At 45.2% G+C, this 25,710-nt stretch overlaps 1 protein-coding gene across 11 annotated transcripts in view; it reads left to right on the top strand.

Annotated features, from left to right (window-relative positions):
- Window positions 1–21,896, top strand: part of RREB1 (ras responsive element binding protein 1) — a 124,195-nt gene extending 102,299 nt beyond the window's left edge. For 10 of the 11 annotated variants that reach the window (XM_080639579.1, XM_080639575.1, XM_080639581.1 and 7 more), the window contains 2 exons: window positions 14,224–14,967; window positions 17,981–21,896. In XM_080639579.1, the coding sequence (XP_080495705.1) occupies window positions 14,224–14,967; window positions 17,981–18,507 (1,271 nt within the window). In that variant the 3' untranslated portion in view covers window positions 18,508–21,896. The remainder of the gene's footprint in view (window positions 1–14,223; window positions 14,968–17,980) is intronic. The other variant, XM_080639573.1, reaches the window with a different exon arrangement.
- The last annotated feature ends 3,814 nt before the right edge of the window (window positions 21,897–25,710 follow it).

Genomic DNA, 25,710 nt, shown 5'->3' with positions numbered 1-25,710 from the left:
AAGTAGCCTCAACCCTAGTGTAAACAAAAGGAGGAATTGGGAGGCAGATTTATACTAGGTTTGGGGTTATTCCTCATTCTTCCCTGTAAAGGAAATACTTTGTTGAATGCTGTGCCGATTTGAAGTTCACTCCTTTTTCCACCCACACTGTAATAAAGTAATTAGTAGATTCTCATCCTGCTCGGAGAGAGAGGGAGGACAAAGCTCTGCTTGCTGTTGCTCCCTTTTAAGTCAGTCACAGTTGTTGATACTATTTACTTTGTTACCAATCTCAACTCCTGGTGTAAAGAATAGAAGCTGGGGATATTTGTAAAAAACATAGGTGACCTGACCACAGCCTCATAAAACATAATTTTGTTTTTTGGAAGGTATGGAGGTTTCCTGAAGCAACTGATTCATGTCTATGCTAAAGAGGGAAACCTGCTGAAGAGGTAAAAGAGGCTAGCTAAGAGGTTTAAAGGCAATCTGAGCTGTGGAGCAGTCCCTATTACAGTTTGCCTTGGGTGACGCGAGGACATAACTTGCAAGGTATCAGTGCAACAGTGAGGCTATTGTTTTCTGGCCCACAGAGACCAAGTTATTTCATCTTATTAAGCATACAGTTTACTTTCAATGGTGAAGGAGGGCTCTTTATTCATATCAATTGTTTTCTAACACCCTGCTCTCCAAAACAAATACATAGTTACTGAAGAACTGTTCATGAGACAGAAAACAATAGAGAGGCTTTTCCCAGACTTAAGAGGTTTGACCTGCTTATTGATGGCAGACTTCCAAGGGTAGCAGCACTGGTGTAAACCCTTACTGAATACAGGAAAATGCATTCGGACATGAGTTACACTGGTAAAACTTGTCTCCCCTACGACCACTGGCCTTGGAAGGAGACACTGTCCCTTCAGAAGGCCTGTGCTGCAGTCCCCACAAGGAAAGCAAGGGCTGGATCCTCAGTGCAGGTACAGATTTATGGTGATACTACAGCAGTGGCTATAATCAGATTCTGGTTGGTGTGTTCTGGCAATGATAATACTGAGCTCTTTCCTAATCATGATCAGTGTTGAGGGAGACTTGTTGGAGGACCACCCCCCAGCAAGCTTTGACTGGCATCTCCTTCCAGGTGACACTAGCACTCTGTTTCTAAACTCTGGGAGTTTGCAGCAGCTCCACTGTGGCAGCAGTGTAGATGAGACTTACTGGAAGGAAGAAGGGAAAGGTAAGCAGGGAATGCAGAGATTTAGGGAGGTGATGCCAAAGCAAGCGCTAGAATACATTCAGGTGGAGTGAGCCCTATGTTTTCGTGGTGAGTGTCAGGTGCTGGTGGCATGGGAGGAGTTTGGCAGCTGTGGGATACGTGCAGCAATTTGTTGGGCTTGTGTTCAGGGTGGGCGAGTTGTTTTTCTGATGGAGACATCTACAGTGTCGTAGTGCAATGCACCGTTTCTGTCCCCACCTGTTGCACAGGCAGTGACTTGTTAGATAGCTCTGTTATTTCAGAGGAGTTAATTAAAAATTCTATTCACTAATATTATTGTAAAGAGAAAAGGAGGACTTTGTTGTCTGGGCTTGATAGCTGCTCCCTTGACCTGGGGAGAGAAGGGGCCAAGAGGCTGATGTGGGTGGGATAGATGAGAGTCCTGGTGATCTGCTTAAAGAATGCATGTGTTTGGTGTCTGCTCCATAGGGAATCACTGCAGACAAGTTGGTCCGTGCTCCTAGATTTATGTAGTATTCTGTTATAAAAAAAAAAGGCGGTCATTTGAGCAAAAAAGTGACAACTAGCTCTCCTCTATCCGTTTGTAAGGAAGTTGGAGTAATCTATGTAAGTGGCCTAAGCTAATAATGAGTGAGCATGGTTGAGGAAAAGTTATTTATTTTTGAGCATTTAAGTAATATCTATGTATTACCAGTCAGTTTTGACATGGTAGACTCCTTCCAAGCAGTGTCAAGGTCATATTTGCCTTCTGTGAAACTGCAAAAACACACATGCTACTGGTAGTCCACGTCTTTTGCACAACCAGAAGGCACTCTTGTGAAAGCTTTCACCCTGCTTATTCTTGCCTCAACACCACTGTGTATATTTTAGTTCAAAAACATTTCGCTGAAGAAGCACACACTTTCCTCACTGGTTTTTATTTTAATGCAGAGCTCACAAGTGGGGCACTGGGAATTTTGCATGGCTTGGATTTATACGGCGTTTAGCACAGTACCTGTGTTTTGTTTGAACATGCTTGAACACTTGCTTGTAATGCTTTCTTTCTCTTGATGGCTTTATTGCTTAATTTACTCTTCTATGTTCAGCTTGGTTTGCCTTTCTTTTTTGCTCTTGCCTCCTGCTCTTGACTTTACTCATTCTCAGAGCATCAAGTAAAATGTGCCCTGCAGGTGGTGCAGTTAATTTTGCTCCTTTTATGGCATGTGCATCAGAACAGGTTCAATATAAAATTTTAAAAATCATCTTTTTTTTACCATTAGTTTGTTACAGGCAACCTAAATCTGCAAAGGGTCGCTTAAGGATATTTTCAGAGTGATACATATTTGGCTCAAGTTTATTTTGTGTAGAAAGTGGCAGAGGATGATTTTTTTTGTTGTTTGTTTTTGTTCTGTTTTGCAGTTACAACAGACATGAATGGACAAGAAAAGATCTATAAACAAAATAAAGTAATAAATAAATAGAATGCAATTATAGCAGCCCATGAACCTGAATGTTTCCAGTTGATTGGAGAACATAAGTCATAACAAAAAGGGACTGGAGGCATTTTTATTCTTTGCTTTTATGGCATAAATCAAAGTGAAATGGTAGACAACTTTGCAGCATTTGTCCTTACCATGGCAAAAATGTATTTCCACTAGGAAAACAGTGGCAGGTGATATCTGAATTAAGGGATGATCTTTTTCCATGCCGTGATTTAGATCACTTTTTACATTGAAAAAGCCTCCCTTTCAATGACTGTCTTCCATGAAGTGCCCAGCCTAGACTAGTCCTGCTATGCTAACTGAATTTTACAGTTGGTTCTGAGTCAATATCTAGGCACAGATGTATTCTAATCCAGCCCATGACCGTTCTTACAGAAGAAGCTACTAAAAAATCAAGAACTGACTGTTCTGGTTACCCTCCAGTGAGCAAGTATAATTTATCAGAAGAGCAGTTGCCTTTAAGGGACAATACAGGAAGCAGAGAATTATCTTTTTTTTGTGCCTTTAAAGGTGAGATTTTTGGAAAGCAGTCTCGCCTCCTTTGGGAATAAGACTGCAACTTGGGGTGGGAGGATTGGAGTTTGCATGGTAAGCAGGATTTTTGTGTTTTGAAACTTCCAATTCGGACGTTTGTGTGTAAAGGATATCTTATCTGTTCTAAGTATTGGTCTGTATGACAAATACTTGGTTGATAGAAAAGTTTTAAAGGCTGAAAATATGAGAAAATTGTGACGTGAGGTGCAGGTTGAGTTTCAAGTAATTAATCCCCAGCTAATCCTGTCATTGCATGCTTGAAAAGAAATGTGGAAAGGAATTGGGCTATCATGAAGCAAAAGGATTTCTGCTCAACTTTGAAGTTCTGTTTTGTATTTGCATTGTGAATGTAGCCAAATAAAAGTGCAGAAAGTGGTGGTGTTTGTAACCATAAATTTATGGTTGACTTAGCAGGCAACTAAAAAAAAAGGGTGACTTGAAAGCCTGCAAAAAGCAGTGCCTTAATGCTTCTAAAAAGTTCTACTGGCGGTGGAAGAAAATTAAGAGAAAGAAACAGCACCTGAGGTGTCTGTGAGATGCGGGGAATCCCTCGTATGGGTTGAGATTTTAATTAGAACAGAGCCAGCTTGTGGAAGATTAAAGTGAGAAACACTGTGGTGTATCAAAGTGGCTGCTGGCTGGGAGAGGGTGTGCAAGGAGGTGTGTGCACACGTGTGGGTGCATGTGGGGGGCTGCTCAGAGGTTTTGAGTGTGAGATGGAAGGTGTGAAAAGCACTGACCTCCTTTTACATGTAGCTGTCCTCATAATCTCTGTGTTCATCACAAAGATGTCTTGCAGGACTGCTTTCCTCATTGCACTGCATGATCCTGGCTTTTCTTTCAACTCTTCCTGTGCTCAGTCAGTTCCCTTGTTCTAGTCATTTAAATGAATTACAGATGTGAAAAGCCTTCTCCTGTGTGGAAGTAATTGAAGTAATTGATTTCTTATTCGACATGCGGGGCTTGGTTCCACTGAAGTCAATGAAAAGATGCCCCATGGCTTTGATGGAAATTGCGTCAGATTCACATGGGTGATAGACTTCTCAGGAGAGAGCCTGCTGTTGAGCTTGCAGTCAGGATGTTGTAGTTGGTCACTAAGCAGTAAAGGGGAAAAGGAGTTTCTTACTTCACATTACAAGGACAGGTAGTCATACTTTCTTCCTGTGTCAGGCCAGAAGCCCTTCCCCTCTCAAAAGTGTGGTGTTGTCTTTTCTGCCAAATCTAGCAGAATTTGCACAACGCTGGACTTGCCAGCTGCTACCTGAGGAGAAACATGCTTATCCTCCAGTCTGAGGAAGAGGATGCTGGGTCTCAGTGGTACATGCAGTTTTCCCCAGCTGTTCAGAATAGCAAGCCCAAGCTGTGTTTGATCAGACTGAACACTTCAGACAAACAAAGCATAAGGACATGAGAAGTGCACTGTCGTGTTAGAGCAGTGGTACATGCAGCCAAGTACTCGTGTCTTTCATGGTAGCAGTAGGATGTGCTATTTAGGGTGAGCATGTGGGCCTGGCCGCTTCCTGTGATCTGTTCCTCTTAATGCTCTATCAGCATCCACAACTGCTGCATTAGGGCTGCATGTTCAAGGGCACATCCCTGCCTACTCCCTTTACTACCCGTTTATGGGCCTGCTGTCTGCAAGTCTCTCCAATGGCTTTCTGAATCTGCTGATGCTATCTGCCTCCAACCTTACCTGGCGTCAAGCTTCAGAAGTTTACTACCTGCTGTGTCAGGAACAGCTGACCCCTACTATCTTCAGAGATTCTCCCTTAGTTCCAGTATTGCAGGATTTGGTGAATTGCCATTCTGTGTGTGTGCCCTCTCAGATGCCTTCATGGTTTGTAAACCTCAATCATAACACCCTGTTCTTCCTTCAAAAGAGAAGCCTGAACCTTTCTGGTGTCTTCTCGCAGGGCAGCTGCCCAATCACTTGGGTTGGGTTTGCTGTGTGCCTTTTGCTGTCTCGTTCTTGTGGCGTGAAGACCAGAAGCGTACACACCACCTGAAATAGGGGCACACCAGGGCTCTAAACAGCAGAGAAGGGAGACACCCTTGGTCTTGCTTTCAGTACTGTTGCTGATGGTACCGTCTTTCTTGACTTCAGTTTGGCTACTGCTGCAGGCCACGCCAATGGTCCTGGAGAGATATCAGCGATGGCTCCGAGACCTCCTGCCTAAATGCACCTGCCAGTACCACATTCAGCATCACATAAGCATTTTTTAGATTATTTTTCCAGAGCTGTCCTACCCTGTATTCATCTGCATTGAAGCTTACTTGCCACTGTATTGCCTCCTCTGTTTTGAGAGTTTAGCGGTGAAGGAGATTGATCGTCAGATCACGCAGGCTTTGTTGTAGGCAGCAAGTGGCATTTAGTCAGAAAGGACAAGCTGACACGAAACCAAGGGTGAGAGCAGTCAGTCAGGTTTTTTATTTGCTGGCCAAATGGGATAGGGGCAAGAAGGAAGCTCAGCAGATGGTGGTGCATGTCCCTTGCCTGAAAAGTGTTTGCACAAGGGAGCTGTTGCTGTAAAGGTATTCACACCTCCAGGAGAGATGACAAGGGTCCCTTTGTGACACTTTGAGTTGGTTTCACAGGAGAGTTGTTGAAGTAACAGACCTAAAAGCAGCAAGAAGTTGGCTCTGTGCTAAAATGACACGAATGAATTGTTACTCTGAACCTCAGGGTAGCTGCTGATCAGAGTGCACGAAAGTGCGCAAAGGCTTTTCCTGTTACATTTCCAAGCTCCAGTTTGTTTGGGAAACTGCTGTCTTCCCAGCCTATCTCATCCTTTCTTCTGTTAATACAGCAGGTTTCCTTGCAGCGATTCAGATGTAGTAATACAGGTCTCAGTACTAGTCTGGCATTGAAACCAGCCGTGCTGGGGACGTGTTACGACGTGATTTGATCTTGCCTATCATGAAGAAACTAAGTTGTCTTGTTACCATGTTAACAGCCTGTAACTTCACAGGGCTGTAGCCACGGTATCTGGGGTGTCACGTGGGCTCATCCTGCCTATGCAGACAACAGATGGCTACAGCGTGAGAGAGGAAGACTCATGTTATAACATGATCCTCTCACAGAACAAAAGTCTGCAGAAGGATCTCTGAAAGTGCTCACCTCTGACGATCTTCACGGCAGAATGAAACTAAAACCATCCATCTTGGGTCTAATGAAAACTTTCTTTGTATTCAGAGGGGGGTCAGCACAGCTCAGCTGATCTTCAGGGTGAAGAGGCAAGTGTTTCTGAAGCCTCTCCAGTGAGCGGTGGCGTGGCATGGCACGTAGGATGGGTAGGACTTTGGTGGAACGTAGATGTTGTTCTTAGCAGCCAGCACTGGGCTGGTCAGAGTGGTTTGACCTGCCCGTGGCAGACAGAGCCTTGGGCCACGGTTGGATAACACAAAGCACTTCTCAGCAGTACTGGCTCAACCTGTTCCCAACTGTTCATCCGCACAACTATAGCTGACCCAGCTGCCCAAAAAAATGAAAAGGACAAGGGGAGGGACCAGCGGATCCATGAAATCAGTTCCTGGATCCGGCTGGCAGCACGGCCCTGAAGGAGCACATTGATGCAGCTGAGGTGTGGAGTTGGCAGCATCTCCTGGGAGGTGCTGGGGATAGATGCTGTTGAAATTGGCTTTGCTGTCAGATGTTTTGTGTCTTCCCTAGCAGCTTTAGACAGCAAGGAAGGAGCCCAGATCCTATATTGTTATAGTTACCGTGTGCACTTTATAGCACAGCTTAGTGTTTATAACTGACTTCACCAAGTGGTGCTTAATCATGGTCCAAAGTCATTCAATGGCTTTGGACTTGTGGTCTCCCTCTATTGTCCAAGAAAAATGGATTTCAAAATCAGTGGAAGTAAATTAACAGTTGGAAACTGTGGCTTATTTTTAAATGGGGTCATTTCTCTCTTTGTTTTTAAAAGGTGGGTAAGTAGCGTGCTTGGGGCTCACATGCAGACCCCATGCAAGGGCTGTACTTGCAAGAGAATAATCATCCAGATTTCACTGTATGCCAGAAGGCAAGCGAATGAAGGGAGATGCTTATGTGGTGTTTGGTCAGCCATAAATGAAGTGAAGCTTTAAGATGAGGTGTAAGACAGGAAGCTCAATTCAGTAGAGTGTCACTGGGAGCAAGTTTATAGAGGGTTTCTTTTGGTCTTATTTTAAACCAAAACAAGCACAGGATGGTGGTTTTGAATAGGATTCAGAGATGAGGAGGCTGTTGAAGTGATGGGGCTTGTGTGTGTCCTTGCTGCATGGAGAGCATGGGAAGCAAACTGAGAACATCTCGCCTGGTTCGTAGCAGCGAGACCAGGAGAGACTTGTACCGACAGAGGCGTACAGTGAAATTGTGGGGCAACTTAATGAGTCGCCTGCTTTCATCACGTTAGAGCAGCTCTGCCTTTGTCTTCTTAGGGCTTTCTGAATGCTCCCTTCTTGCAGCAAAACACAGTTGACGGAGGAGAGATGTGGGATGAGGAATGGGGTAAGGGATTATCAGTTACGTAATACAGAGAGAGACTGTGCTAAGGAAGGATCTCTTTCTTAAAGAGGCTTACCCCTAATGTGAGAGGGTCGAACACAACTGCTCTGTGCTAACTAGGCAAATATTGACAAAGTAAGTATACTCAGCAGTGAATTTTACAATTAGCATTTTAGCAGAATTCATCTTTGCTCTAGATATCTGCCACTCTGTGAGCCCTCCAGAAATCATGTGAGCCCTGGGTAAAGCAGAGACTTTTTGTTTTTCCAAACTGCTCTAGTTGTTTGTACCTCTGAACTACATTTGTGGGTATTTCCTAGAGGCCAAAGGCCTTGAAACTGCATTTTCAGTGTCAGACAAAGTTTAACAGACACTCCAGAGCCACAGCTCAGGGTAAAGCAAGAGTTGCTTCCCACTGGGGGTCGGCCTGAGTGCTACAGCTGTTGTTTGGAGGATACCGAGAAGATGGTATATAGCTTGCTGATTGTATTGCTGGCTCTATATCAAAATGCCTTTCTGCTAAACAGTGGAAATCACCATAAGGTGAAAGTCCAGCATTCCCCATGCCCTCCACCTCATCATCAGTGCAGTTTTCCACTTGGTAGGTGCAGTCAGAGCTAGTCCTGCACTTTTTCTTTGTGTCAGTGACTTCAGGTGCTCTCTTGAAGATACTGGCTGGTCATTCTTTGTGTCAAAGGCAAAAAGTGGTTTTTTCTCCAGGATTGATTTTAGAATCATAGAATAGAATCATAGAATAGTTAGGGTTGGAAAGGACCTTAAGATCATCTAGTTCCAACCCCCCTGCCGTGGGCAGGGACACCCCACACTAAACCATGACACCCAAGGCCTCATCCAACCTGGTCTCGAACACTGCCAGGGATGGAGCATTCACAACCTCCCTGGGCAACCCATTCCAGTGCCTCACCACCCTCTCAGTAAAGAATTTCTTCCTTATATCCAATCTAAACTTCCCCTGTTTAAGTTTGAACCCGTTACCCCTTGTCCTGTCACTACAGTCCCTGATGAATAGTCCCTCCCCAGCATCCTTGTAGGCCCCCTTCAGATACTGGAAGGCTGTTATGAGGTCTCCCCCTCAGATATATTCCGTTCCATTTACTGCAAATAGTCCTTTTCTATCTCAAATATTTTCATTTCAAAAGGCATGCAGATATGACTGAAGCTCCCTCAACTGTGAACTAATAAAATATTTGTGTGTGTGCATGTAATATGATAAGGATGGCTAAATTTTAATGTTTAGACTCTTTATAATAGAAATAGGCAAAGATAACTCCCAAAGTTTTTCAAGTTGACTCCACAGGTTGGAAAGATGTTCTCCAGATCACGGGTGGAAGTAGGAGCAGCATTGCGTGAGTGGGTCCAAAAAATGCCAAATTTACTGGACTGCTACCACCTAGTGGTGTCTATGTCTGTTGTAAAATACAAAATTGGCTGGGGTTATTTCAGTTAATGTAGGCAAATAGTAAATCGTTGGCTCATCTGGCTGATAATGCCAACTGCTTGTACAACATCCATTTCCAGTGCTCTGTCTGCTCCAGTTTTGAGCATTATTTAGGTAATGGGTTTTCTAGCACTTCTCTCAGGATGCAGGAACGTTCGTCAATAAACACTTGCTCTAATCACAAAATAGTTTCTGTTATAACACACTGTTTTTTCTAATAACTTCTTACCATCTCAAGCTCTACTCTATTCCACCTCAGTTCCAGGAAGAAAGGAAAACCATAGGAAGACAGAATCAAACCAGCAACCTCCCCACCTTGATCTGTATCTGCTCTTTTATCTGAAACTTTCCACATTTGGTGTATTTCTTGCTAATTCGGTTTGTGTTTGCAAGAAAGCAATTTATACTTCTCTTTTTCTTTCTTGACACCTATAAAAGATTAAGCGGACTCTTCCAACTAGGCTGGCTGAAAACTGCAACCTGAACTTCAGCAGAACAGTCTTTTCTTTCCAGAGTTTGAAGGAAAAATGATTTTGGCTACAACTATATAGTGGTTTCTTTCATGCAAGTGGAAAAGTTTCTGGATTCTCAGATGGAGGCCTTGAGGTTTTGCTTATGAATATATCTCCTGAGAAGTTCATTTTTTCCCAGGAGCTGACGAGGCAGCAGCTGAGCTCCTGGTGGTTGTTCTGTGTTGCCTTCCTCTGTACCTCCCTACCTCCCTGCTTGTCTCCTCTCTTGCCATTACCTTGCCCACGTTCTTTGGCTCTGGTGTCAGAAATGGCATAATCAAATAGTGTCGCCCTCTGATCTTCTCTTCGGAGGAGTGACACAAACTCTGGTTGTCTGTGAGAAGGTAATGTGTTCTGCTCCCATGGTTGCTGAAGAGGTGGTGGTGGTGGGAGCCTTGGCAAGCAGACCTCTCCACTCTTGTCCTCTTGACTCACTGAGTGTAAGTATCTGTGGGATAACAAATGGACTGGAAAGCATTTTACAACTTTGGTAAGTGAAAGATGGGAAAGGGGTGAAAGAAAGGCAGGCCTTTCCCATGCACCCTGCCTTCCTCGTCGCCTGGATGCAGGTGACTGCTCTGCACTATAAATCAGCAAAATTCTGGAAATGGGAATTACCCTTCTGAGAGGAGCTCGGCCTTGCTGGAGCAATGTTTGCCCGGATCTGGAGGCTCAGTTAGAATCCTCCTCTTTGTGTAAGATACAAGCCTTCTGGAATCATATGGCCAGTGAGGTTTTCGTTGCTGCAGATAGGCATGTAAGCAGAGAAAAAACAGTAGTGTAGCCAAGCCTAACTTCTGCTGGAATGGATGGAGTGGCTGCCAGTGCGGCCATCCCTTGCACTACAGGAGAAATCCCACACGAGACCTGACACAGCTGCCTTGACGAAACATGACGTCATGTTTCCCACGCACCTTCCCAGCTCCCCTGCTGATATTCCAGTTCATCTGCAGCAGAACTGGGCAGATTCTCACGCATCCCAAACAGCTGGGGCTTGTGCAAAGCAACTCGCTTCTTCACCAGCTGCAAAACCAACCGCGCAGGTTGGGGTAACCACAGAGCAGCTCAGCTAGTCAGGAGCTGCCACCTTACAGTATGCATGAGGCTTCATAGGGGCCTGTAAAACTCGGCAGAGAAAACAGCAGGTCTGGTTTGTGCAGGTAAGAAGGAAGAGCGCTCACCCAAGCACGTACATGTGTCAGCACGTTCCTGGCTGCGTCGCTACCTGAGCTTTGAATGTGGTCATTCAGGGATGGCAGGCCAGCTTCAGAAGAGAAAGCCTGCGTGCATCTGTGTTCCAGGGGTCTGAAGTGGTCTTTGCCCTTTGTGAAGTTGTTCAAACATCATGTTTGCTTTTCTTGATATTAACCTCATCTGTAGTAAGGCAGCCTAACTTACCTGTGCACAACGTATCCCACCTATCCCTTGGTGCACAGGAAAATGTAATTGCAGGCCAGCCACACAAGAACAGAGTAACAGCTGGGGCCCAGGGCAGAGAGAATTGGAAGAAAGGAGATAGAGCTCAGGTATGATTCACTGAAGGATGAGTGTACTATAAGAAAAATGGTGTATTTTCTTAAATACTGGAAGCAGAAGAAGAAAAAGTTATGGAAAATTAAGGGGAAATTAGAAAATCATACATGATACACGTGTTGAATGTAAAAGTCAGGATTTCTGCATTTGAGAGTTTAAAGACATTGTGGTTTTGGCTTGCTCTTATTTGAGTGCTACCAGTGTATATTCCGCTTGTTCACTTTGCTCCTGATACTTCCTGTTGAAAACACAGTTTATTCTGCATCTGCTGTTTTCGATTTGGCCAACAAAGTTATAGAACATCTCTCTGGGTACACTAGAAGGAGAACTGTCTCCATCTCTGTCTCCTTTCGCTCTTCACTCTTCTCAATCCTAACTGAGCTCACACAGTTTTCTGCCCTGCTCCGTAATGACCTCCTCTGTGGTGTGCTTGCAGTCTTTCCTTGGCCTAACACACATCCCGTTGGGGAGGTGTTTTCTTACCTCAGTTGGGATGGGATGGGGTGGCCCATGCCTGTTAGGAGGTCCCCCACACTTTACTGTGGATGAGCACTGATGGCAGGGGTACAGGAGCTGTTCTAGGTGCTTTATTTTGGTGTCACATCAAGGTCTTTGTGCCTCAGAGCCACTTTGCTACTTAGGTTTTGTCTGTATGACCCACAGATAGGTCTTGGTGATGGTAGCAACCAAAGGCAGCTGGGGAGGCTTCCACTCCTCTTAACTGTTGTTTCCCTTCACTTCTATCCTTAGCCTAAAGGGAGCGGTGATTATGGGGTTGCTTTGATCCAGCAGAAACCTGTGCTCTGGTGAAAAAAAACCTGTGTGAATGCTAGGGAGTGGGTAGCCAAGGAAGGACAAGGACCCTTCCAGCAGCAGCAGGAAGTCACATCAGTTGCCATTAATCCATGCTTTCATCCCCACTCTTGGGCAAAGTTGAGGTGCTGCCAGTGAGAGCCAGATGTGCTCATCCTGCCCCTAAACACAGTGAGTGGAGGAAGGCAGCAGGCTCATAGCTGTGCTTTCATTTTAAACAACTCCCCTGTATAGATATAGCCTGGGATTGGCCTCTGGGGTCACTCCCTTGCCTGTGCCAGCAGCTGTGAGACCCAGCTACCTGCTTGTAACGAGGAGAACCATGCATGGGCCTGGTTTCTCATACATGCCTGGCTTCTGTTTCTCGGGGTTGTGAAGCAGTGCTTCCTCTTAATTATTATGCATTGGCGTTTCAGCTTGGTTTTTAGAAGTGGCCACTCTTTGTTTGTAATAGCTTTTTCTTTTATCCTTTTTTCGGCCTTACTATAGCTAAGAGATAACAAACCAAAACACAGAATTCACATGGAGATTCATAGGGCACTTGTAGGTGACCTTTGTTTTCAGATGCCCACATCCTCAAATTCTCCAGCATTATACACAGATTATGCCTCGGTTGCATGTTTTAATGGGCAGATAATTAGATGAGTGCTGAACTTTGTGGAAAGCTTTTGTGTAATCCACTGTCTATGTAAACGGATCTGTTTTGATTAAAAAGTGAGATTATTTTTTTTGACAAGGCACTTCTTCCCCAGGAAAAAGGATACTGAGGATTCTGTTCTATTGAGTGATTGTTCATGATTACCGGAAATGCCGCTAAGCTGTGACTTTTATTTAATGGCCATTTATATCACTTGTGCAAGGAGATGGCTCGATGCAAGTCATGTTGCAAGACTGCATTCAAACTACCAAGTGCCTGAGAACTATCTTACCTTCTGTAATTACTTCTTGCTTATGAAAAAAGCCTGCAATAGGAAATCTAGGTAATTTGGAGGCAAGCACAAGGTGTTCTGTGTCAGGTGAAGAGCTTAAACTGCTCTACTAAAGTTTCTAAATCCCTGTAGTTACTCACCAGCTATTGCGCTTGCAGATGAATGCTGAAATGCCGGGTAGGTTGTGTTGCTCCCTTAGCTGCATGCTGTCAACAAGAATGAGGTGGAGGACTTAAAGCAAGAAAAGTTTCAACTTGTAGAAAATACAGCTTGCAAAGTTCGTGTCCTGGAACATTTGCTGGGAAGTGGCACTGGAGATGCATTTAGATGCTGTTGCATCATTGTCAGCTTTGGCCTCCAGATCCACTCCAGCTTACTTCCTATTTACACTTAACTGTTTGTAGGGAGCTCAGGAAGGGTGCAGCTCCAGCCCTTTGTTCTCCTGAAGCACCTTGTCTGTTCTAATTTTTTGGACACATATCCTCAGCAACATTAATCATTAATGCTACAAAATGCTAAGGAAGCAGAGGAGGTCATTAAGGTGAACATCTCAGGTGTTTTGTTTTCTTGCTGTTGCTTGAAACAGCAAAGGGTGCTGCCTGTTACTGCATCTTGGCTTTAGGTTTTGGTTCCAGGTGATGTATTGGTGTGTGTCAAAGGCCCACATGTGGATGAACTTCTTCATCTTTTGCTTTTGTAACTGACCTGTGTCATCGTCTGCACTAACCTATAACATTTAATTGTACCAGTTGGTTGCATGAGGCCTTTATGTTCCATTTGAAAAGCATTTCCTGCTACTTATAAATCACTTTGATTAATATGTGGATCCATATTACTTTGATCTGTGTCAATATTTATCATATGTGAGTTTATAAATAACACATTCATGTGCCTCTGGAATGGTGTATCTGTAGTAGTAGTGACCTCAACTCTACTTTGAGTTCAACAACATTTTGAGTATCAACATTTTTTATTCTCTGTTTAAAGTGATTATATTAAAAATTACTTCAAGAAACTGACAAGAATGTGAGTGTATTTTGGAAATGAAAGCCTTCTGTTACAGATTTTTAATCATCTGGTTAATTGGCTTCTGGGGTTTGATCTCTCCTCAGCTCTAAGTTACTGGCCTGGGTCACAGATAAGAGAAACAGATGTTGTGAGTCTTGACCAGAAGCAATGCTCATGGGTCTTTGTGCAGCCTTACTGCTGATAGTTGTGAATTAGCAGAGAGCATCCCACTGAAAGTTTCTCTCTGTTTGCTTGCAGACAGCCAGTCTGATGCAGAGACACTAGCTACAGGAAATGAAGTCTTGGACCTGACCTCCTGCGAGAAGGAACAGCCAGAGGAAATAACAGAGCTACCAGCGAGTGAGTGCGGCCCCAAGGAGCAAAAGGCTGACTCCCCTCCAGCAGAACAGGATGCCGAAATAAAAGCGGATGGATATGAAGAGGGCCCTGAGGAAGATTCTGTAAGTAACAAAAGTCTTGACCTCAATTTTGCCAGCAAATTAATGGACTTCAAGCTGGCAGAGAGTGACCAGAGTGCAGGCAGCAGTACTCAGACTGAAAGGAAACATGCCTGTGACATTTGTGGCAAAACCTTCAAGTTTGCTGGCACTCTTGGCCGTCACAAAAAGGTCCACATTCGTGAGGACAGAAAGGATGAAAGGAGCAGTGAGGATGAAAGCAAAGGCATTCAGGATAATGCAGGAGCTCCCTCGATGCAGGACTCTGGTATTGAGCAGGAAGAGTCTCCGATGGACTTGAAGGTAGTGGAGTCTCCTGTGGACTATGAGGCAACAGGAAAGGAAAATGAAGAGAGCGAAAGCATCTCTGAGGGGGAAGGCACAGAGAGAAAGTCCACTGAGAAGAGCAGTGATGACAAAAAACCAAAGACTGATGGGGCTAAGATTACTGCAAAAGCAGACAAAAGAAAGAAAGTCTGTACTGTGTGCAACAAGCGTTTCTGGTCTCTGCAGGATCTGACGCGACATATGCGGTCTCATACAGGTAAGAGGAGGCTTGAGGGCAGAACAGATCACAAGCAGGTCTGCCACCAGACTGTGGCGTCTGCTCTGTAGGTGCACGACTGCTGCTAGCACTTGAGGTTGGAGACAGTGCTTTTAGTCCCACAGGTATCTGTAAGGTGTCTGCCCCAATGCCCCATGCTGTATACACAGCCTGTCAAGGGGAGTGGTAATTGTCACCACTGCCTTATCTTCAGTTCCCAAACTGTTTTTCCCCATCTTGCTTGCAGGATTTAGAGATGAGGGCCAGTGTGGAGATCCCTGTGCAGTTGTTCTGCCCAGCTTCTGACTCCCGTCTTTTCATGTGCATGTGGCTCTACCTCTTCCCAGTACTTTGATGAGCAGTGGAGAAACCTGTCAGTATATGATAAGGCTTCATCTCTGAGAGAAAGTTGAGAGAGAGAGAGTCTGGTTTCGTCTGATTATGTAAGCCTGGTATGGGCAATGTGTTAATGTGCTGGTCATCTGCATGACCTGCTGCTTGAGTGAAAGGCAAAGCAACAGTGGGCACTCTGCTCTTCAGGCTTGGGCAGGGAAGGTGGAACACAGGTAGCAAACCACTTGTCTGATGACTTTGACTCGTCAGTTAAAATACGTGAGGTTGCTTTATGTGATACACAGTTTGCAGCAGTGCCATGCAAATAAGGTGAAGCCATGAGCCAGCTGAAAGGTGAATTAATCATTCATCCTTATTAATGCATCCTTATTAATTATGCATATTACTGTCAGCAAGCTGCTCTGACATGGGAAAACTGGTGCAGTTTGACATTTTGTAGCTTTTGAAGGTGCTCTCTGCTGAAGACATCTTTGTGATTAACAAAATATTTGTGCTGTAGTTGACTGAGATGTTTAGTAAGCTACACCAAAGAGTAGTACCTTAACCAGACTTTTTGCACTTCTGAATCATAAATACTGTTCCCTTCTGGTGTTGAGCCACATGTGAATATAGGACAAGTCCCACTCTTGTGCCTATTTTTCATACTAATTCAGAACCTTTGGGAAGATGACAGTATATAAACTACTGAGTTTTATGTCCAAATGGTGAGTGCCCAAATGATAATTCAAACAAATACCGTATGTTTGAATTGTTTTCATTGCATGCTGAGCTGTGTAGGCCTTGTCAGTGTGTTTTTTTCCTGTTTGGTTCTCTTCCTTATTTGACACTGAAGGATGTTTTAACATAGAATAGGTATTGAAAAGGAACCTGGGACAGTGCTTTTTTCAAATTTAATAAACATAAATACCACCTATAGCCAATACATTTTCAACTGAGGATCTTCCCTCCATACTGTGGGTTCCCTCCGTACTGTGGGTTCAACTGAGATGATCTTCACTCCATACTTCTCCTCTCTGTCCCACTTGTTCATCTATATTGATAAAATACCATCAAGTTGTAACGTTGCTTATACTTTGAGTTTAATGTGTGGGGTATTTAAAGATAACTGTAAGGTTTCAGAATTACTTTACTCAGAAGAGGAGCGTTTGGGACACGCCGAAGTGTACAAGAAAGCTCTGCCCACCTGCTGAACGGCAGTCAGGCTGGGAGCATCTCATTCTCCCAGTGCCGGCTGCTTCCCAGCAAGCATTTGTGGAGTGCTCTGGTGCTGCCTTAGCAATAGCCAAGTGCTAGATGGGCAAAGGCTGTTGGCCCAAAATGCTCCTGGGGAGCTGTGCCCTCCCTTGACAGCAGCTGCCTGAGCAAAGCACCCAAGAGAAACATTTCCCAGGCACAGCAGGACCTACTTGCACAGGTTTATCTTTTAATGACACTAAGCATTATTACGAGTGAGAAATGAGCTGCAAGTGTCTCGTTCCGTGTGCTCATAGGCACAAGATGGTGTCTGGATGGAACTGCAGCACTGACAAGTCTTTAATAGGCACAGTCAGAAATAGAGGATGGGTCAGGATGGGATCTTTGGTTCTTCAGGGCAGGCACTACCTTGGGACACTGTGCTTGGTTGGGACTTGGGGGAATTCTGTCTCCAGGGCTGTGGTTGCTTTGTTTTTGATGAGCTCCTGCTTAGGGAAGCATTCAAGCGTCTCAGGTGTAAAAAGCTGCTCTGAGAGCAGAGCAAACTATCAGTTGGTTACAGCAGAGGATGCCTGCAGCTGCTCTGTGGCTTAAGAGTCCAAAATAAGAGGAAGAATTTTGTCCTGCAAGTGGCATTTCTGGAATGGGCATGAGGAAGTTTTTCAGGGGCTTTCACAACTCACTCCTGTCCTGTAGCACCAGAGGGCTGGGCAACACCAGCAGCTCTGTAAAAACATCCCGAGGCAGGCATTTTTCACTTGGACAGTAGATTTTGGTCACCTGTAACAGACACCTCCCGTGACCCATCGTAAGTCTAGGTCCTTCAGCCACTCTGAGTCCATTCTGAAATGAGGTGATACTGTCTTCTGCTTCACAGAAAGAGGAGGGACTGTTGTAGCAAAGGTAGTTCCTGACAGCTTGAGGTTGGTGATTAATCTGCACATTTGATCCTTGCCCATGTGTCAGCATTTGAGAGAGGGAGTTTGGTTCAGTTTGTAGGCGCTGTGGACCACAGTTACCTGTGCAGTCCTCTCTCTCCGCGTGTATCAGGGCTGACCTGCAACAGGAAGACCCCATGGTGGGCTGTTTTCACAAAGGCTTTTGAGGTCCATAGGACAAAGTGCAAACTTCTTTCAGAAAAGTTGCTGACTGAACTAGACAGGATGCACCTGGGGCCTGCGTTCTTTCTCCCTCCGCAGTGCAGCGCCATACCAAGCTTGCAGAAGTCTCAAGACACTTACAAGTTTTGATTTTTGATTTGTGCCTGAGGGGATTTATCCGTACTCCTGCTTGCGTGCCATCAGCTAGTTCGCTAGTACAGAAGCAAAAAGTCTGCATAAAGGCAAACATCCATGTTTGATATAGGTACTGAATTTCCAAAGCAAGGAGTGTCCATGCTACTTGAAACAAGAGGGAGATGTGTTTGTGACCTTAGTTCTGACTTTGTATTCTAATTGTCTTCTAGGGGAGAGACCTTACAAGTGTCAAACCTGTGAACGGACCTTCACTCTGAAACACAGCCTGGTTCGCCACCAGCGCATACACCAGAAAGTCAAAACCACCCGAAACCATGGGAAGGAGAGCGACAAGGAGGAGACGCAGTCAAGGTGTGGAGAAGACAGCGAGAACGAGTCAAGCCACAGTGGTGCCAACCCCATCTCAGAAAACGAGTGCGACTCTGCCGGGGGCATCGGTGACCAAACATCACCCCTCATGGGAAGCCGAAGAGAGTCCCTGGCTGGCACGGTCCCGGGCCTCTCCCCCTGCAGAGAGGAGAGGCCGAGCGGGCGAGGAGCCGGCACCTGCCTGGTGGAGCCCACCAAGAGCGCACAGAAACAGACCGCAAAAGACCAGGAGCCTCGGGGCAGCTCGGAGCTCGAGAGGCCCTCGGGTTTCATCCAAGACTTGCTGGAGATGCACAACAAGAAGTCTCCCATGAATCACATCCTTGCCTCTGCAGACAGTGCGCCTCAGCTCTTGGGGGTTGAATGACTTTGCTCAGAGGTTGGAGCCGTCCTGGCACACAAGCTGAAGCCAGCAGAGCAAGGTTTCCTTGGAGTCCTGTTTCAGAAGAGTGACCTACAGCTGTGGGGAGAGTATGGCAGACTGGATGCGGTGCCATATGCCTTTCAGTATAATAATGCAAGAGACTACAGTATATACTGATTTGAGTGCCTTACTACTTTATTAGATCTTTTGGTATTATAGATTTTTTTCAAAAATGATTTTTTTTTTAATATTTTAATGAATTATTTGGAGAGGACCTTTTTCATTTAAGCATTAATGTTACCTTTTGTATTGGTGTGCGTGAGCTTGTTCTTGTATATCTGTGATAGTCGCTGTGTTTGTTCTCTGAGCTGGAAATGGGGGCAGTGGGGTGGGAGGCCCTTGGATACCACAGCCAATAACTGGAAGAAAAAATATGTGAATTTCATATGAAATAGTCAGAGGAAATGCAGGCGAGGTGTTGATTTGTCGTTTTTTCTCAGTAGATGTTCTTGCATTTGCCACACGGTGGAGCATTAAGCCTGTTCCAGGCCTGAACAACGTGGCAGCTGAAGGTGTTCAGAGTGGTTCAAGCCAAAAAGCAGGAAACACAATGAAATTTCAACCTCACGCTTGTTTCCACTTTTCAGCATTAGAAATGGTCTTCTGAATCCTAGGGGTTTTTTCTGGCCGTCATGGACTGAGCGTGTATGCAGAGAAGAGTTACATAGCAACGTAACCTATGGAAATTATGCACCCGCTGTTATATATGTTTGATTTGCTTCAGTATATTATTATTATTATTTTATTGTTATTTTATAAATCCATCAGTTCGCTTGTCTCTGCAGTCAGCAGAAACCAATGGGCAATATTTGCCCCCCCGCAGACGTATAGCGCCGCTTGGATCCCCTCTTGAAATGTTTTTGACTCGACGCTTTCACCAGCTCCTCTTCTTATGTTGCAGCTCTTCTACTGTACTTTAACTGAGACCCTTCCTCTGGCCAGAGAGTCAAACGGAGGCCGTTTGCGAGGTATCAGCACACCTGTACAGGCAGGGGAGCATCTCACTCGTGTGCGTGCATGTGTGCGTGTGTGTCAGGGGGAGGCCCCTCCAAGTGCATGGGAAAGGCGCTGCGAGTGCTGAGGTTAGTCTTGTGGCCATCACACCGGTGACAGCGCGCGTTACTCAAAGAGCAAAGTTATCCCGTCTTCCAGCCGAAAGCAAGCCAGGGAGAAATGCGAGCCTTACCGTCATCTTGCTACTGTCATGTTCTAGAGCAAGAAAATACTACTGGTAATAAAACTACAGATTTAAGACATGTTAAAAAATAAATAAAATAAATTAATAAAAAATAAATTCTTCCTGAGATTTTGGGGTTGATGCTTGAAGACTTGAGGTGTGTGTCTAAATTTCATATCAATAATTTAACCCCTTCAATGCTGGCAGCTGGAAGTTCTTCTCCCTATGGCTCCTGTTGCCGGCAACAGGCGACACTCCGGCCACCACTATTGAAGGGGTTGAGTGAAATGTATCCTACTGTAGCTGTGCATTTCTAGGAGTGCCCAGCATTTGTTTTTGTTGTCTTGTTGTTGTTGTCCTTGTTGTTGTTTGTTAATTGTCCTTCAGTCATGACCTCTGGGACAGACAGAGCCATAATAGCATGCCGGAGCCTCACTGTGCTATTCCACCACTGCAGACCCCCAGCCCAGCCCAGCCCACACTGTGACCCCCCTCTCCTTCCCCCCCACCCCTGCAGAATCGCTTTTCCTGCTCTCACAAGACATGGAGGAAGTGGGCCTTGGACCCAGTCTATATTATATAATATATATATATCTATATATAACTATATATTAAAGAATTCTCCGAAAATTTCTGGAGACTGAAATCTCACTGTCCAGAATGCAAAGGAAGAGAAACGTTCTCGAGTAATATTCTTGCAAATAGAATAAGAAAAAAAAAAAATACAACAAATGGTTGAGGTATATGATGTGATTTCTATTTTTTTGTTGTTGTTGTCATTTTGATTTTTGGTTCTTGTTTTTAATAGGGATGTTTGAACCAGTTCAGAAACGAAGCTAACGCCACATAAAGATAAATCAATCACAACCAGTGATTCATTTGAAACTCTACCCAGGTGCATTCTACTTAATTAAAACCAGTTCACACATCCCTTGAATTGTTATTACTATTATAATTATTATTATTATTATTTTGGGTATTTTTTTTTTTTGTTTTGTCTATTTTTTGTTTTGGGTTTGTTTTTTGTTTTGTTTTGGGGTTTTTTTGCAACTCTCCACACTAAACTGCGCAATACTGTGGGGGAGAAGCCATTACTAAACTATATGCTGCAGAACGATGTAGCAAGTAATTAATTCCCAGCAGCCTGCCGGGACATCTGCTAGCAATAATCACTATTGATTTAAAGCTTTATTTAGCCTTTATCTATATCCTAGTAGAGTATAAGGTCTTGCCACATTTTATTGACATTTTTATTAGTTGAGTTTGACTGAGAACCGTTGTTGGGGTTTTTTTTTGTTTCCCCTCCTCCCCCAATATTAAACTGTGAAATTTATAATGTGTTTAAACTATGGGTGAATCGTAGGCTTTAGTTTGCATGTTCAGCTAATTTGTCTCTATACGATTTTCGTTTGAATCTTTTTATTTGGGGGGAGGGGGGGAGGTTTGTGTTGGTTTTTTTGTTTGGTTTTTTTTTTTTTCCTCTCTCAGGGCTTTTACAAATAACAAAAAAGAGAAAAGAAACGAGAAAAAAAAAAAAAGAAAGGATCTTCTGAAATTCTTTTGCCTGAGTTGCAATGGACTCGTTGACATTGAGAGATTCAATCACTACATTGAGCACTTGACTGTGAAAGAGCAAAAAAAAAAAAAAGATACAAAAAAAATAAAATAAATAAAGGAAAAAGACAAAAAAAAAAGAGAGAACTTTGTTTGAGGCTGTTGTGAAACAACTGTCGAGGCTACGTGACAGTCTGATTCCATTTGCAGAATGATTCGTCATCTTCTCTCTCCTCTCTGTGTGTCTCCTTTCTCCCTCCTCTCTCTCTCTCTCTCCACGAAGGAAGTTTAATCCTAGTGATTTCATCCCATGCAGGAAACAGTAATAAATGTGTAGAATTCATATTTTTCTAAAGGGAACTTAAACTGCTGCTACGAATTGTGTACAAGACTGGTTTATGCCACATGAACAGAGAATCACACATTTGTTTTGGTACTTTTATTCCTCTTTTTATTCAGTTGTACAGTACTTCCAAACTCAAAATAAAAAGTAAAACTTGTTCTGTATCAAACCATCTAAGCAATAAAATGTTATATTTAAAAATTATAGGTTACAAAATGGACGTGGCTCTTCTTGTGGGTCTGTTGTAACTTGCCTTGAGATGGCTCTGCTGGAGGACAGCACGCAGAGCTGCTCTGTGCAGACAGCATCCCAGTTTCTCTTCCTAAGGCTGAACTGAGTTTGAATTGGGGATGATCGCAGTGCTTTGAAGATGCACATTCACTTTGACCCCCCATTTCCTGGTAGTCACGCCCCTCAGAAACAGTGCTTTCTCTTGGTGCAGTTCCTTAATGTAGCAACCAGCAGGAAAGTGCTTTGGTGCTGATATTCCTGCCCAGGCAATGGGCCAGGGTTCTCTTAGCCCTGTGATCACAGAAGTGAGCATCCTTCCAGCTCAGTGTGGTGATTCACAGTGTTACCAGTCATTTTCTGTGTAAAATAAGTAGGTTTCTGCAGCATAGTTTTCTTCTTGCATGAATGTGTATGGACGTGAAATCTTTACAATGTATTCAAGAGCCACATGCAGGTGTCAAAAGAAAGAGAGAAATCCTTGGGTTTAGCTTGTTGAAGCTGCCTTAGCTGCATTTTATACGCTTTTCTATAAATAAAACACATTGCACAGGACAGTGAGCCAAAGATTCATCTGGGTCGTGTGTCTGGCTCTGGAGGCCAGGGCATTGCAGCGAAGCTGAAGCACCCGCATCTTGCTAAGTCCTGGCAGGGTGGTTCTTCCTGGTAGAAAAGGGAACCGGGTTCAGAATCGGAGAGACATACCCAGGCAGTAACTGCTGCTGCTGCCGCTTTCCTCCCTCCAGCCTCCTGCACCTTTGTGACAGAGGTTACAATTGCACTTCCTCTGGTGGGATCTGGTCCCTCACCACCAATCAGAGGCAGGTTCAAAGCAAAGCAGGCAGCCAGCTGTGCCCCAAACCGAGGGTGCCTGATGAAGCAGGGCTCTGTGAGCGACCGTGGGGTGGGCTCAGGGGCTGGGAACAGGATTTCTGAGGGAGGAAACCCGCAGAAAATCACTTTCTTGCCTCCCCCCCGCTCCCCGGCCTCAGAAATCTCCCGTCCTCCTGTGAGACTGATGGGAAACTTGCACTCAAAGTGCGTGTGGACCTGTCATGAGGTGTAGGATCAAATGGGATGAGTTTACGTGACAAGGAAGTGATGGTGACTGATCACTTACGAAATATAGATGGGTTAGCACTTGGCTGTGGCAGGGTGTAATCGGTGTGCCCAGCCCTTTGCTTCTTCTACCGCAATTTGACTGTGACCATTCCCAAGTTGTGAATTTCCCTGCTCTTCTTGCCTTTGGCACAGTAACATCCTGCAGGCCAGCTGAACTTTGCTCCTTGTTGGCATTTCCCTCTTCCTCCTCCTGCCTCCGCTCCTCCCACACAGAGCTGGCCTGAAACCTCAGGTTAGCGGAGGGATGGGGAGGTGGTGGTGTCTCCCTGTGCTGTCTCCTACTTGCTGCTTCCTTGCCTCATTCCCTAATGCTTTTTACCCATCTTTTCAAAGGTGAAGCTGCAGGTTAGCTCTTGACATGGCTAGAGACAGTGGCACAGCCCCTGCGTTGTGCATCCGTCTCACAACAGTGCCTCAGGTTTGGAGTCATCCCAGAGTATTAAGGTTTGGGGAAGACCTAGGTCCGTGCACCGGGAAGGTGTTTATTTCCAGAAGTGTGGAGTATGAACCTGTAAACCCAAGAGGATGGCAGGAGGGCTGGTCTGAGATAGGAGGCTTGGGTGGGAGTTGGCTGTCCCAAAGCAGGATGCGGAGCCCGCATGGAGCATCTGTTGCATTTTTACTGCTACTGAAATGCAAACTGGTAAGGAGAAAGGAATAGAAGTATTTGTTTTCATTATCCAGCTGTCACAAATACCCAGCATTTGAGGGACGGGAGGGCTGCATACCTACACTGAGACCTTCAGAAAGTGTGTATGATGATTCCCTATAATACTGTTGACATCAGTGTTTTGCCCTGCTGTGTTGCAAAGAGTCTTTCTCAAACAAAATTGGGTCACAATTCCACTAGCACAGTGAGAAGTTTACTTGAGACCTTTCCTTGCAAACAAGCCTCTGGTTCAGGAGTCACACGTGCCTGTTCCTTTAGGTGTTGCTGTAAAGTTACAAGGGCATTGAAAATGTCACTTCTGGAAACCCTGGGGCTTGGGACTATCTGCAAAAGGGAGATGCCAGACCCTGGCGCCGGGTAACTGGCACTTTCTGTGTGTCAAACAGTCTGAGAGGCACCATCCTTCATCATCCACTCTGACAGTGCAGGAAAAGGCCGGAGAAACACATCGGGTTGTTTGATCAGGACATCGCTAACTGCTGGGCTGCGGGAAAATGGGCCCCACCAGCGCTTCCCAGACGTGTACCCGAGCAGCCAACATCAGGAAGAAAAGTGAGTGAAACCTGCACACCACTGCATGGCCACTCGAGCTCGCCAGTTTGGGACCTGTGTCAAGTACTTTCCCCTCTGATTCCTTTCCCCTCGGCCATGCAGGGCAAAGGCTCGCTGCACCCGTGCTGCGACAGCCGAACGGGCAGTAATGAAGATGCTGGGTTTTGCTCTCCAGTGTGTTCAAACAAGGGAACACAGACACATCTTGACTCTGAGGGCTTTGAAAACCTCCTTCGTGTCAGAGAGGAGCTGAACATTTCACAAGAAACAGCCCACGGCCTGGGGAAATGTCCCCAGAGTGACAGGAGGCTCAGCACAGCCGGGGCTCCTGCGCCGGCAGCACTGCTGCAGGGTACACAGTAACTCTGCACGCAGCCCCTCCAGAGCCTGAAGCGTGTCCTGCAGATGCAGGGGCTTGTACTCGGTGTTTGGTGCTCTTGGCCTTTCTCAGCACGGCCTCGCTGGTGTCTGCCCTGGTCACCTCAGCTGAGCATTGCGCTGCTGGGAATGCAGCTGTAGGTGTTCAACCCCTCATCACCCAAAAAGATCGTTTATACCAGGTAAGCACAAGGTATTTCTCCTGTGGGTGCCAGATGCTTGTGGTGCCTGCTCGTGGTCCTGTGGAAAGCTACAGACTCATTCACACTGTGTTGTGCACGTTTGCCTGGAGGAAGGAGGGAGGAGGATGTGTGAACAGCACAGAGAGGAGTGCTCCAGGGAAGAACCATTCGGTGCTTTAGGACCTCTCACCAGCTGCACCTTGTCCAGGGGCAAAGGCTCCGAGAGCATCCCTGTGTGCTAGGAGGCCTCATCAGTGCCATCACCTGGGCAATGAGGTCTATGTAAAGCAAGGCAGGGAGGGAAGAGTAGGATAAGGAGACTGGGGTTGTATTGGTGTGCTGCTGAAGCAGCAGCAGTTTCTGTATTGTAAAAACATGTTTCTAGAATCGTTTTTCCAGGAAGGTCTTTTTTTCTTTCCCCCCAAACAATTGACTGGATTCACACCCAGGACAAAGACGGAGGAGAAGGACATAGGTCTGCTCAAACATGCAGGCTCCTGGCACATTCCTGCATGGAATGGGATGCTTAAAGATACAGGAACATCTACTTTGCTGTTGCTGGCTGCCTCAGGTAAGTGGTGTATTATCTGCACACATGTGCTAATGGAGTGCCTGACAGTGGAAAAAGCTGATAGATTTCTCTAGGGAAATGAAAACCCTCAGGATCTTCCTAGGTAAGGGGTTAAGGAGCCTTCAAGCCTTCATTTCAGGATGAGTCTGAAATAGCCCTGTAGAGCTGAAATGAGGTGAAGATGAGTTGACAAGCATTGCCAAGGCTTTCCAGAGACTCTGCTACTGCCTCCTGCTTCCAGTGCTCAAGTCCCCTCAGTCTAAAAAACCCCATTCACAGGAAGCAGGAGTTTTTCATATGTTAAATACGAGCAAGTGGGAAGAGTTCTCTGGCTCACAGAACCTCACTGTGTAACATGGTAGAAAACTT

The sequence above is a fragment of the Psittacula echo genome, assembly GCF_963264785.1.
Source record: "Psittacula echo genome assembly, chromosome: 2".
Lineage (NCBI taxonomy): Eukaryota > Metazoa > Chordata > Aves > Psittaciformes > Psittacidae > Psittacula > Psittacula echo.
Note: the sequence above shows the minus strand (reverse complement) of the source record. Positions and strands in the feature narration are given on the sequence as shown.